Source organism: Littorina saxatilis, linkage group LG14 (genome assembly GCF_037325665.1).
Source record: "Littorina saxatilis isolate snail1 linkage group LG14, US_GU_Lsax_2.0, whole genome shotgun sequence".
Lineage (NCBI taxonomy): Eukaryota > Metazoa > Mollusca > Gastropoda > Littorinimorpha > Littorinidae > Littorina > Littorina saxatilis.
Genome location: NC_090258.1, coordinates 13,962,447 through 13,975,792, shown reverse-complemented (window position 1 = coordinate 13,975,792; position 13,346 = coordinate 13,962,447). Strand labels below are relative to the sequence as shown.

At 40.3% G+C, this 13,346-nt stretch overlaps 1 protein-coding gene across 1 annotated transcript in view; it reads right to left on the bottom strand.

The window, feature by feature from the left end:
- LOC138947175 (scavenger receptor cysteine-rich domain-containing protein DMBT1-like) overlaps nt 1–13,346 on the bottom strand; it is a 70,020-nt gene that overhangs the window by 2,723 nt on the left and 53,951 nt on the right. Inside the window, exons 24-27 of the mRNA XM_070318614.1 lie at nt 9,397–9,490; nt 3,136–3,185; nt 1,743–1,865; nt 254–347 (exon numbers count right to left, since the gene is read on the bottom strand). Of these exons, the coding sequence (XP_070174715.1) occupies nt 254–347; nt 1,743–1,865; nt 3,136–3,185; nt 9,397–9,490 (361 nt within the window). The remainder of the gene's footprint in view (nt 1–253; nt 348–1,742; nt 1,866–3,135; nt 3,186–9,396; nt 9,491–13,346) is intronic.

Below are 13,346 nucleotides of genomic sequence, written 5' to 3'. Positions count from 1 at the left end.
ACAAACAAATCGTTTCATTGTATGTTACAGGGTTTTCTTTGTTTTTATTTCTTCTTGATGGAATAAACAAGTGAAGACCAACTGGTTGTCTGGATTGTTTGGTTTTAGGTTTCATAGTATTCTTTTGTTTTTAAATCTGAATTTTGGAACATTAGCAGTCTAACTTTTTTTTGGATTTCAATTTTCCAGCAAAACAAGATGGAAGCAGCCCGTTAAACATTAACAAAACATTACTCGCAAACCAACCACTCACGTGCAGGTCGGCTCTCCCTGATTTAGTTGGCAAACCTTGCCATCACAAAGGTTTGGGTAGAGAGTCCGGTAAAAGTCACACACATCATACAGACCTGATGATAAAAAAACAAGATAGATACAGTTACAAATCTAGAGCATGTAATGACTTGATGTGACTGATCTGATGAAACGCGTGCATTACAATCCGTGTTTTTACACAAACATTCTATTTTCTGTAATGCTAGCCAAAATAACTTAGACATGGGCTTGTTTTGGTGTATATATCTGCTGTGATCTCGACTGGCTCTCGGGGAAAGGGAAACATTATTACTCGACAAAACAACCACCTGAACCGATGTACTACAAAACAGAGTATAAACATCTTCAGATTTGACGTGAATCTCCTTTTTCAGTGGCAAGTTCTGAATGTGGTGACACGGTTTCTAAACTCAAAGGCGGAGGAGCCTTCCAAACAAAACTCAAGCTTATCAGGTCTCTAGTCGTCTCCATTCTGCTATACGGCTGCGAGAAATGGATTTTGCTGGCTGATGATGAACGAACACTTCAGGCATTCGAGACCAAGTGCCTGAAGAAACTGCTCCGTATAATCACACAGAGCACAATTAAACAAATGATTATTTGCGGAGTTTGGTCAAGAGCATTGGAGGCCCCGAAGTATCTTTCCTGGCAACCATCAAACGAAGGGAGTTGATGTGGATCGGCCACGTCACCAGGCATGACACGTACCTCTCCAAAACCATACTACAGGGCACCGTCGAAGGAGGACGCAGACGCGGTAGACGTGAAAGAATAGACTCAGATGAGCTTTCCTGACCTTCTGCCGACGGCCCTCACGCACCCCCCCCCCCCCCCGACGCCTGTCCCAGGAAGATGATGATGATGACGATGAAGATGACGAAAATGATGATGACGATGATTGTGATCGATGTCTTAACTCGGAAACCACACTTCTGAAGAACCTAGCTTACTGTTTTTAATAACTTTTGTTGATACTCTCCCGCAATCTGTTGGAACTTTAATGCAAAACGTTCTGCGTTCCAGGGTCAGTGATACGCATTTTTACAATTATTCGTAACTAATAAAACTGGAAACGATGATTTTGCTTCACACAACAGGCAAAACCACGTTGCTATCGCACGATACCTGCACTTTTTAACTCGATCATGATTAAGACATACGGCGCGTGAATGGCAAACCATACCGATACATGCACAACCTGACGAAAACGTACGAATAATGTTCTACTGGTGAAGTCACCAACACAAATTTGTTCTCAAAATTCTTTTGTCAGATTTTGAACAGTTTAAATAACTCATAAATATAAGTTAAATCTGTATCATTTGACCCACCAGCATTATGTAACAGTCAAGGTAGAGAGCTGTCTGCTAATGCAAAGATTCCATGTACATATCTCAGCAAAACTAACTCTTCTAAGCTGTTCTTTTAGACTGAACAAAGTTTTCTCTGCACAACAAAACATTTCTTACCATTACAGGTTCGCCCATCAGAATCCAGAACGTAGCCAGAGTTACAGCTACAGCTGAAAGAACCTAACGTGTTCGTGCACACTTGGTCACAACTGTGAGTGTTCTCCATGCATTCGTCAACATCTGGAAGGAAAACAATATAATTATATTTGAATACAGTTCAAAGAGTCAATATTATTGTCGATTGCACGTAAAGTTAAGTAATCTGCGCAAGGGGATAAAGAAAAACGAACAAAACAACAACAACAACAACAACAACAACAACAACAACAACAACAACAAATCGAAGTATAAAAAAGTCAGGTACGCGCAACATCAGGCGCGCATGAATCCGGTATTTGGGCGGAAACAGTTACTCTAAAATTTGAATATACACAGTATAGTAGTTGTATGTGTGTCGTGATATATATTCAAGTTAATAGTATAGATGTATCTCTCTTAATTCAATTATTTTGAGATTAATAAATAATAATGTTGGGGGCTGCAAAGCAGTGCAAACGTTTAGCTACTTGGGGCAGATAAATAGTCAGTCATATGTCAAAACGGCATAACATTTGGAATGCACAGTGGAAAATATATATATATATATGTGATCATAATTGTGGTACACATCATCAAGAGAATCGATTATTTCATCAATATGAATTAGGCAGCAAGAGAAAGACGTCATGTACTATCTTTTGTTGGAGAGCATAGGCACTCAAAAACAACATTATCTGCAAAGAAAACATAGCGTACACAGAATTTTCAAAGCTATCTTCCAAAAAGTGTAAGAAAACTAAACCTTGCTGTGTGTTTTAGTTTGATGGGGGTCAATTCCACACTGAACGCGTGTAAAGAGTCTTAAGACTAATAGCTCCAACTTGTAAAGCATTGAATAAAATGACAATTGTCCATAGGGGACAGATCAACACGAACTTGACCCGCTGAGACCTATCCTGAAATTAGACGAGGATCAACCATACTTTGTTGGTGGGTGTAGGGAATAAACATCCAGCGAGTGTGTTAAGTGTCAATACTTCAGCTTTAAAACGTTTAATAACTGACAATTATATGTATCTAATTTGTCCCCAAACTGGGCCAAAATGTAACATTAAAATTTGGCTAGGTCAACCTGACCTTCGCCATAATTGGAGGTCAACCAATATCTAGCAGGTGAGAAATTTCAGAGTTCTAGCTTATAACACATCTGAGAAAACGCCAAACGTTATGAAATGTGTTCAGAGACGAATACACAGACAGACGGTCCAAACAGACAAACAATGCTTTACAAGTTGGAGCGCTTAGTTTTAAGACTCTTTCCACGCATTCAGGAGGTATATTGGCTGGTGCAAAAGTAAAGCCAACAGTTTATTGAGGTGAGTTAATAATTATACATGGGGTAGACACCTACCTACACACGTTGTGTAAAGTGTAGAACTCTCCTTGAAGCCTGGTAGGCATCTGTACAATCCAAACAAAAAAATATACCTGTTCAGTTAGTCTAAGTTAATAAATGTAAAATTGAAATTGTGTATACATGACGGAAAAAAGAGATTCGGGGGGAAGGCGGAGGGTGGTCGAAGTATATTGGCTGGTTGATTTGAAACACATGCAGTTATTCTTTTTATTACAATGCGCTGTCAGACTGACATCCCGCGAAGTCACAGATAAGTGGAAATGTGTGCCAAAGTCAGTGTTTTCAATGTACGGCTCAAATTGTGATTGCTTTCATTCAAATGTACACTACATTGGGGTGTGCACGTTAAAGATCCCACGATTGACAAAAGGGTCTTTTCTGGCAAAATTGTATATGCATAGATAAAAATGTCCACCAAAATACCCGTGTGACTTGGAATAAAAGGCCGTGAAAAGTAGGATATGCGCCGAAATGGCTGCGATCTGCTGGCCGATGTGAATGCGTGATGTATTGTGTACAAAAATTCCATCTCACACGGCATACATAAATCCCTGCGCCTTGAATATGTGCGCGATATAAATTGCATAAAAAAAATTTTTAAAAAAAATACCTGCGCTTAGAACTGTACCCACGGAATACGCGCGATATAAGCCTCATATTGATTGATTGATTGAAATGTTCATTTTCAAAGAATAAAAGGGAGTGAACTTGTCAAATCTAAATTTTGGAAAACTGTCTTGAAAACCTGGCTTGATAATCTATTTAATATGCTTTTATGGAATAACCAATGTTTTGTTTATGCTGGAAATGTATTGTATTTTGAGGATTGGGCAAGAAAGGATCTTATTAGTGTACCGGTACATGATGTTTTATATAGAAAAGAGTTTGTTTTCTACCAGCTACCAGTTCATTTGTGATGTTTTAGGAACATCCCCACAGAGAATTTTGGAACATAACATGGTTTGTGCTGTTGTTGTGAATGTTATTAATAAGACGATTCACGGAAAGGAAGAAATTGATTTGATGGATATCCCCTCATTTCGTGGTAAAAAAGTACACAGCGCACAACAGTTTGGAAAAGAATTAGTAAGTATGAAAGTTGTTGAACCGTGTGCAATTGGATTTTGGAGGAGAACATTGAATTATGAAATTGATAAGAACGATTTGTTGATTAGTTTTGAATCGGTTAAAGGCACAGTAAGCCTCCCGTAAACCATCACAGATACTGTCAGGCTTTTACACACAGTACAAACACCCTTCCATTTGAACGCTCACCAAACGGGAACATCCTAGGTGCCCTACGTAAAGAGCGAGCAACTTTCAAAGAATTTATTTTTGCGTGGATTATCTTACCCCTGAGCCATCGTGAACCCGTGTGATTCAGTTTCCCTTTTTGGCTCACGTAAGTGTAGCCTATGCGATCGTAACTTTGTCTGTCTGTGCGTTTGTTTGTGCGTGTGTTTGTGCGTGTGTATGTCTGTGGTAGAAACTTTAACATTTCGTCATTTGAAGACGTCACGTTATGGCGTAAGAGGGTTAGACGTCACGCGAAGGAATTACTGAAAGTCTCGGTCATTTTGGCTCATTATTTTGAGCGGGCCGAGACTAGTTGGAAGGCACTATGGCGGAAAAGAGAGTTATCTTTTCATGTCTTGGCGTCTCAAATCTTATTAGTCAGAAAGCGCATGCACGTAGTCTCGACCAGCGCGTGGTGTGCTTCTTTCTGAGTACTTTACGTCACAAATTGTACTTTACGTACTTGATGATGACGTAAGTTAATTGTATGTGTTCTATTTCGTTGACTGAGCACGGCCGGGACCAGTTGACGTGAGCGCTGGGATTTCGAGTTTCATTCGACATGTCAATTCATCGCAGTATGCAATAATACAGGTAGGAGGTTAGTCGATATCGACCAAAATCGATAAGTGCATTCTTCACTATGGTATTGAGTCTGATTTCGTCGTCCATCTTGAATCAAAAAGCACTCTTCTTACAAAAAAAACTTCGTTGCGAGCTACGGCGAAGCTTCGCATGTCAAAACTTGAGAAGCGATGTTGGGGTCAAAGTACCACGCCGTAGCTGCGGGTTTTTGGTATTAAGACTTTGCGAAGCTTCGTGTAGTCGACTACGGGCTCAATTAAGGACAGGCTTAAGTAGGCTAGATATAGATCTAGTGTCTCGCTTTCTTGCACAGTGTCACCTATGCTTACTGTGTGTGTGTGTGTGTGTGTGTGTGTGTGTGTGTGTGTGTGTGTGTGTGTGTGTGTGTGTGTGTGTGTGACGGAGTGATTGAGTTTGTGTTACTGTTAGTCGATTTCTTACGTGAGCCTTGAAGGCTTCGCCTCTTGTTCACAATGCAGTCGTCAGTTTGTAATTTGAATGAGGCTCGCTGTGAGCTTATCTGCAATAGCACGTTATTATGTACCTCTGACTTTTCACGAAACAAACGAATGTGGTTCATAAGAACTCGAGCGATGGCTTTTGACTGCCTTTTAACCGTCGTCTGCTACGAAAACCACGACCTTGCGTGACCCTGCTTCCGGGCTTTTCTTTTTTCAAGCTTTCAAAACTTCGAATTGTACTGATCTTGTCTTGATGAAAAAATAATTCTTTTATGATTTAAGAATGTTTGGGTAACAAGCTGTCAATTTATTATTTAGATTTTAAAAGTTAGGCCTAGCGCCAAAACGCACAATCATCGCTCCACGGCTATCGCCAGTTGAAGGGAAGTAACTCATTTTTGACCTGAGTATTGGATGGGTCCGATTGAGATGGTCTCAATCCGAAAAATTAATTCTTTGAAAATTGCTCGCTCTTTACGTAGGGCACTTAGGATGTTCCCGTTCGGTGAGTGTTCAAATGGAAGGGTGTTTGTACTTTGTGTAAAAGCCTGACAGTATCTGTGATGGTTTACGGGAGGCTTACTGTGCCTTTAAAGAGACAAGGCTACGTTTATTACAATGGAAATTACTTCACAATATTTATCCCACAAATATTATGTTATGTAAAATGAAAGTTGTGGAGGACAATGTCTGTTCATATTGTAGTAATAGCGTTGATTATATAGAACACTTTTTTTTCTTTTGCCCAGGGGTGGTTGAGTTTTTGAAACATATTGAATTTTATATTTGGGTACATCTTGGTAAACAGATTTGTCATAATTTTCACAAATTTTTATTCACAAGCACCTGGGAAATGAATCTCATGTTCCCCATGCAATAAATGCCCGGTTACCATAGTTGCAGGAAGCAGGTTATACATGGATAATCATAAGCAAACCCAATAGAAACGCTCGGGAATTCTTCGGCTCTTTTCATTGGCGTTTCCCCAGACCTAAACAGACGATACGACACTCTTTGCAAAGTTCCAAAAACGAACTAGCAAACTGGCAAAAGTAAACAAAAAACAAAACTACTTCATGAAAGGTCATACATTCATCACAAACAAATGAAACCTACCGATGTTTTGTCTTCTTACCTAGTCACGGAGTGCGTGTATCTGTGTTTTGATACACAGACGTTCGGAAAAACACGAACGTCAAGTTCAAGTCAAACCAATTGACCCCTGACACACAAACTTTGACCCGTGCACAAGACGTTGTATCGATAAACGAAGCGCTAATAAGAAATAATAATAAAGCAAAGAAAATAGCAACAAGATATGCAAACATCTAACAAAGCCGAACAAGCAGAATGACAGGTCTAATGAAAAACAAAGAGGCACTGAGTCGGAAACAAGATCATCGCGATTCTTTCCTTCGCTGCACGACGCAAATCTGGTCAAATCTTCTGTGACCTTTGACCTAACGTAGCTTCCACATTCGATCGCTAAGCTTAATATGTACAACTGAAAGCCGAGGGGGTGGAATACCGAGATGAACCTACAGAACTGTGCATCCTTAAACCTGACATATTCATCCCAACATTTTATGAACTCAAAAACACAGAAAGTTGCTTTCACACGCCAGCTTTGATTGCCAGTGGTTATTAAAACGGAACTCGTGTGGTTATAAAACAGAACTCGTTGCTAAAATGTGCATAAGTATTTATAAGAAAACAAAGGCTTCAATGCTTCGTGTTCTTTTATGCAAAAAGCAATTGCAGATCAGAAATATTTGTTTTTGATCAAAAAGGTTGTTTTTGTGTGTGTGCTGTTCCTTTTTCAACTTTAGATACGGAACCAAAGTTACACTAAGATGTACAATGTGAGTGTCATACTGTGCTGTTTTTGTGTGTATATAATGATATGCATCCAAATTACATATTTCAACAGCATACACACATATGCAAATGTCTATTGATAACAGATACATTTTGCAGAGGTGCTGTACATGTGAATTGTTATGTCCATCATTAGGATTATACATATTTGAGTGAAATGTGCAGAAATTGGGGGACATTTAAAAAAAAGGCTGGTTGAAAAGTAAAGCCAACAGTTTTTTTAGATTTTGTTTTGCGTTTGTTTTAAACATGATTGTATTTCTTCTTATTTGTATGTACAACAATACAGTAGTACACATAAAGTAGGTCACACTATAACCACACACACACACACAGAAACAAACAGAAAGCATTCATGTATACATAACATAGGGAAAACTAAATTATTGTTTGATCTAATGGGAAGAATACATAATATAGTAATTCCTATTCATGTACAAGTACAATACAAGTTCTATGTTATCTTTCTGAAAATACAACACCGACATGCATGCAAACCTATGACACACTTTCTAATTTTGTGTCATATGCGTATTGGATTCTCGCTTTGAATACAGTTCACAGCGGCCATTTTGCTGTCGATTACACGCGAAGTAAGTTTAGTAATCTGCGCACAAGAATGGCGTTATGATGGGGACGTGCATTTTGCGAATTTTGGGCATGTGAATCTTTGTCGCCTTAGTAGAAATTTCTGAATTTACTTGTGGGGAAAAACAACGATGGGGAACTAAAAAAATGAAAACAATGTGTCCAGTAAACTTGATAGTATAGTTTCAAATATATAAAAAAAAAACTAATCATTGTGTGTGTGTGTGTGTGTGTGTGTGTGTGTGTGTGTGTGTGTGTGTGTGTGTGTGTGTGTATGTGTGTGTGTGTGTGTGTTGTTTAGATTATTCATTAATAATATTAAATTGGCAACAAAAGAAAAGTGCTCTGTACTATGTTTGCTGGAGAGCATATTATGTGACCCTCCACCACAGAATGAGTCGCATGTCACCTTTGCATGATTTTCATAGTTTTACATTTTCCTAAAGAGCTTGTTATGCTCTGTCCAGTGGTGAAAACCGTTTTAGAAAAGAGCAAACACTGTTTGAGTTATAAGCCTGTGACTAAGGTGACCCTCGCACTGTTACCAGACACTCCCCGGACTTATATTAAGCCTAGCGCAGAATCGCGCGAGGTGACATGCGACTCATTTCGTGGTGGAGGGTCACATATGATAAAACGCCATACAAACATCAAATTGTACAACATACCAAACGGGACAAGGGGGACAAAGACTTAATATTTCACCAATATCTGAGGTTGAAATGGGGACCACTCTTGTCACACATACCTCTTTCACAACACTCTTAAACGCTAACAACGTCAGTACAACGTTTGCACTCTTTCTAAATGAAAAATGTTGCATTCAATATAATAAAATCGAAAATTCTACCACTTTTGAAATGTTGATGTCTACCGGACAAAATATATTGTGCATTCCCCCAGAGAGCTCAATACCGCACGTTGGAGCTCCCGAATGAAGATCTCTGTATATATCCGTTTAGGTCCTTTCATTGACTTTTTTCTGTCCCTGGGTGTTTGCTCATACGTGCGTGTTTGTTCGTATACGACAACGAATGAGACAAGATTACTAATCAACATTCTACATTCCCACAGAAAGTTATAACAACACCGTTCTTTCATTATCATAATAAGTTTGTTTTATAGTGCAATGTCATTACATTTTCAGATAACAAGTACAATCTTCACATGGAACTTTCATGTGAAGTTTCATGAAGATCGGTCAAGTAGTTTTCTCTGATTCGCTACACACACACACACACACAAACACACACACACACACACACACACACACACACACACACACGCCTCCTCCCTCGTCTCGATTCCCCGTCTATGTTAAAACATTCAGTCAAAACTTGACGAAATGTAAAAAGCAAGTGAATTCGAAACCAAACCATTACAATTGAAACATGGCACGGCTTAAACTTGAAACATTGACCAAGAACCCAACTATATATATACTTACATACAGGTCGGCTCTCCTTGAATTACTTGGCAAACTTTGCCACGACAAAGGTCTGGGTAGCTCAACCTGTAAATGTCACAAGGAGTCTGCGAACCTAATTAAAAAAAAGACAAGGTGCATACATTTTGTACACTGATAACAATGGATGTAATGACTTGCTAAGACTACTCTGACCCTATTGCAATTACAAAAAGCTTTGTTACGTTCTATTCTACACGGCAGAACAAAGCATGTTCTTTGTGTGTATATTCTTATTGTATATCTGTGTAAGTAAAAACAGTTATATACTGATGTCAAATAACAAAAGGGAAGTAATCGCTCTTTATGCATACGACATGTGTTATAGAGAAAGCGAGAGTTGTACGGAACCTTTTCTCCTGGCACCTGAGGGAATAACAAGCATTTAACGACTTTCATCCTCAAAAAAGATGATCGCCGCAAGCTCATATGCTCATCATTCTCCAAGGCACTCCAACTAACACTTACGTACACAGTCATACACAAGAACAAGCTTTTATTCTCGACTGGACATAGTCCTTTGATCAAGACTGGTTTTAAACAGAATTAACAAACACACAATCAAAACACACACATTTTTACAGGGTCGCCTCGAAAGTATCGGTTAGAATCTTAAACAGAATGAGGCAGAGCGATGTTACGATATCAAATAACCAAACTTATATTTTTATATATGCTTAGTTAACTGAGGGAAATCCGAACTTACTCCTGACTGCATGCAACAAAGTTTGACTCTGAAAGAGAGTGTTTACACAGGCACCTATAATAATTGAAGTCACCAATGCTAATTTCTGCATCCTTAAATGGGATAGACGCGTTCTTAAATGGGATAGACGCATCTTTAAATGGGATGGACGCATCCTTCAATGGGATGGACTTATCCATAAATGGGATGGACATATCCTTAAATGGGATAGACGCGTCCTTAAATGGGATGGACATATCCTTAAATGGGATAGACGCGTCCTTAAATGGGATGGACATATCCTTAAATGGGATAGACGCGTCCTTAAATGGGATGGACATATCCTTAAATGGGATCAATCAATCAATCAATCAATAGAATTTATTTCCAAAATGCAAAAGCACATGATTTTGTTTTGAATGTTGCAGTAAATCATATATCCACGTCCACACTCACATTCACACCCATGGTTAAATACTATTTGCACAACCGACTAGAGTCTCCCCCTTTCTCCCACCCAACCCCCCAAAAGAAGCACAGGACTAGTGTACTGCTCTGCATGAGCGTCCACACAAGCACCAACAACAAATTCAGAGTGCAGACAAGATGGCCTCTGGGAAAAAACTGTTCCTGAAACGACTAGTTCTAGTCTTCAGGGCTCTAAACCGCTTGCCCGAGGGGAGAAGCTCAAACAGAGGGTTGGCTGGGTGAGTGGTGTCGCCGATGATACTATTGGCTCTCCGGATGAGCCGCGTGTTGTACAATGAGGCGATGGATGATAAGTCGCACCCAACTATCCGTGATGCCTGTCTCACGATCCTATCCAATTGTGCTTTCTCTTTTTCACTAGCGCCACTATACCACACAGAGATCGAGAAGCACAATATGCTTTCCACTGTAGCTCTGTAGAATTGCTCAAGGATGCTACCGTTAAGTCTACATTTTTTCAATTGTCTCAGAAAGTGTAGGCGCTGCTGGCATTTTTTGACAATTGACTCGGTGTTTTGGTTCCACGAGAGGTTGCTTGAAATGATGGTGCCTAAAAATCTGAAAGTCTCAACCTGCTCTACCACGTCCCCATTTATCAACAAAGGATCGAGTGGATCCTTCGACCTTCTGAAATCCATTATCATTTCTTTGGTTTTTGACACATTCAGGTCAAGGTTATTCTCCGAACACTAGCCAACCATCCGTCGAACCTCCTCTCTGTACGCACTCTCGTCGCTGTCAGATATGAGTCCCTCTACAGTGGTGTCATCTGAAAACTTAAGGAGAACAACAGATGGGTCAAATGACACACAATCATTTGTGAATAGGGTGAACAAGAGTGGAGAAAGAACACACCCTTGTGGTGTACCAGTGTTCAGCGTTACAGAGTGGGAGAATGATCCATTTACTCGAACAACCTGGGGGCGATCTAAAAGAAAATCCAAAAGCCAGTGGCAGATGGATGGATGGACATTCAACATCGACAGCTTTTCAAACAGCTTATGGGGGATGATAGTGTTGAATGCACTACTAAAATCTGGAAATAACACTGGCGTATGTGCGTGACTTCTCCAGATGACTAAGAATGTGGTACAGACCCAACGCCACTGCGTCCTCGACTGACCTGTTCGCCTGATATGCAAATTGGAGGGGGTCACGCACAAGGCTGGTACAAGCTTTCAAATACATCAATACAATCCGCTCAAACACCTTCATTGCTACAGAAGTTAGAGCGACAGGGCGGAAGTCGTTCATCTGGGTGACACGGGGTTTCTTGGGAACAGGAACAATCACAGATGACTTGAAACATTTAGGATCAGAGTGCTGCTCTAAAGAGTCATTAAAAATGTCCGTAAACACAGGGGCTAGTTGATCGGCACATGATCGAAGAGCGGAAGTTGACACACCATCCGGACCCGACGCCTTTCTGACATTTTGTTTCTTGAACAGTTTTCTAACATCCTCCTCCTGAATGGTGAAAGGGGGTGTCAGGAGTGAGGGGTCGTCCGGCAATGTAGGACGGTAACCAGGGTTGGGATTTTTTTCTTCGAACCTACAGTAGAAACTGTTCAGCTTGTCAGGAAGCGTCGGATCGTGATTGTCTGCCACCCCAGCCTTCTGCTTGTACTGTGTGACCTTCTGCAGGCCCTGCCACACATCACGAGAGTTATTTGAGGCAAACTGCTCCTCAATTTTGTCCCTGTACACAGATTTGGCCCTACGTATCTCATTACCCAGATGGACGCATCCCTAAATGGGATGGACGCATCCTGAAGAATCAAATGAAATTGCGTCACTCAGTTTACGTCAAATGTCCTTTTACATCTATTCCTCACTGAAAAATATTGATTCTGAATCTGTCGCTTTAACTTTGACAAGAAAAAGCAAAGGTGAAGTTTGTTTGTTTGTTTGTTTGTTTGTTTGTTTGCTTAACGTCCAGTCCACCACGAAGGGTGATATCAGGGCGGTGCTGCTTTGACATTTTAACGTGCGCCACACACAAGACAGAAGTCGCAGCACAGGCTTCATGTCTCACCCAGTCACATTATTCTGACACCGGACCAACCAGTCCTAGCACTAACCCCATAATACCAGACACCAGGCGGAGCAGCCACTAGATTGCCAATTCTAAAGTCTTAGGTATGACCCGGCCGGGGTTCGAACCCACGACCTCCCGCTCACTGAGCGGACGCCTTACCACTGGGCCACCGTGTTACGGTAAAAGGTGAAGTCATGTTCAACGTGGTGTTATATTGATGTGTGAGAACTTTTAATCTGTTAATATTTATGAAGTCATGTGAGGGACTGGCTTCATCAGATCACGTGAATGAGGTCACGTCAGCTTCGGTTCAATCCCGTCTCCATTTTGGCTGTTCTTTCCATTTATAATTAGCAGAGTCGCTTCGACAAATATATTGATTAAAATTAGCCGGTAATAAAACCGTTATTTCTAATGTGCTGACCGTTGGAAAATTACAACGGACATGTCTCAAAATTGATTTTTACATTTGCCTGCCGGCCTGCTCATATTCGTATCTGATTGTTTGACATGTCCGTTATCACGTGCTAACAATCATCACATTATAAATAACTCGTCATAGTGGGAAACCCACCAGAGTCAAATGCAATCAAAACCAGTGAGAGTGACCAGCTGATAACTGATTTCTTCATGGCAATGTTCTGAACATGACGTAAGAATTCGTGTAAAGCCTGTAATGTGTATATCCTGTCAATTGTTTTTCTGCCTTTTTTATTCATA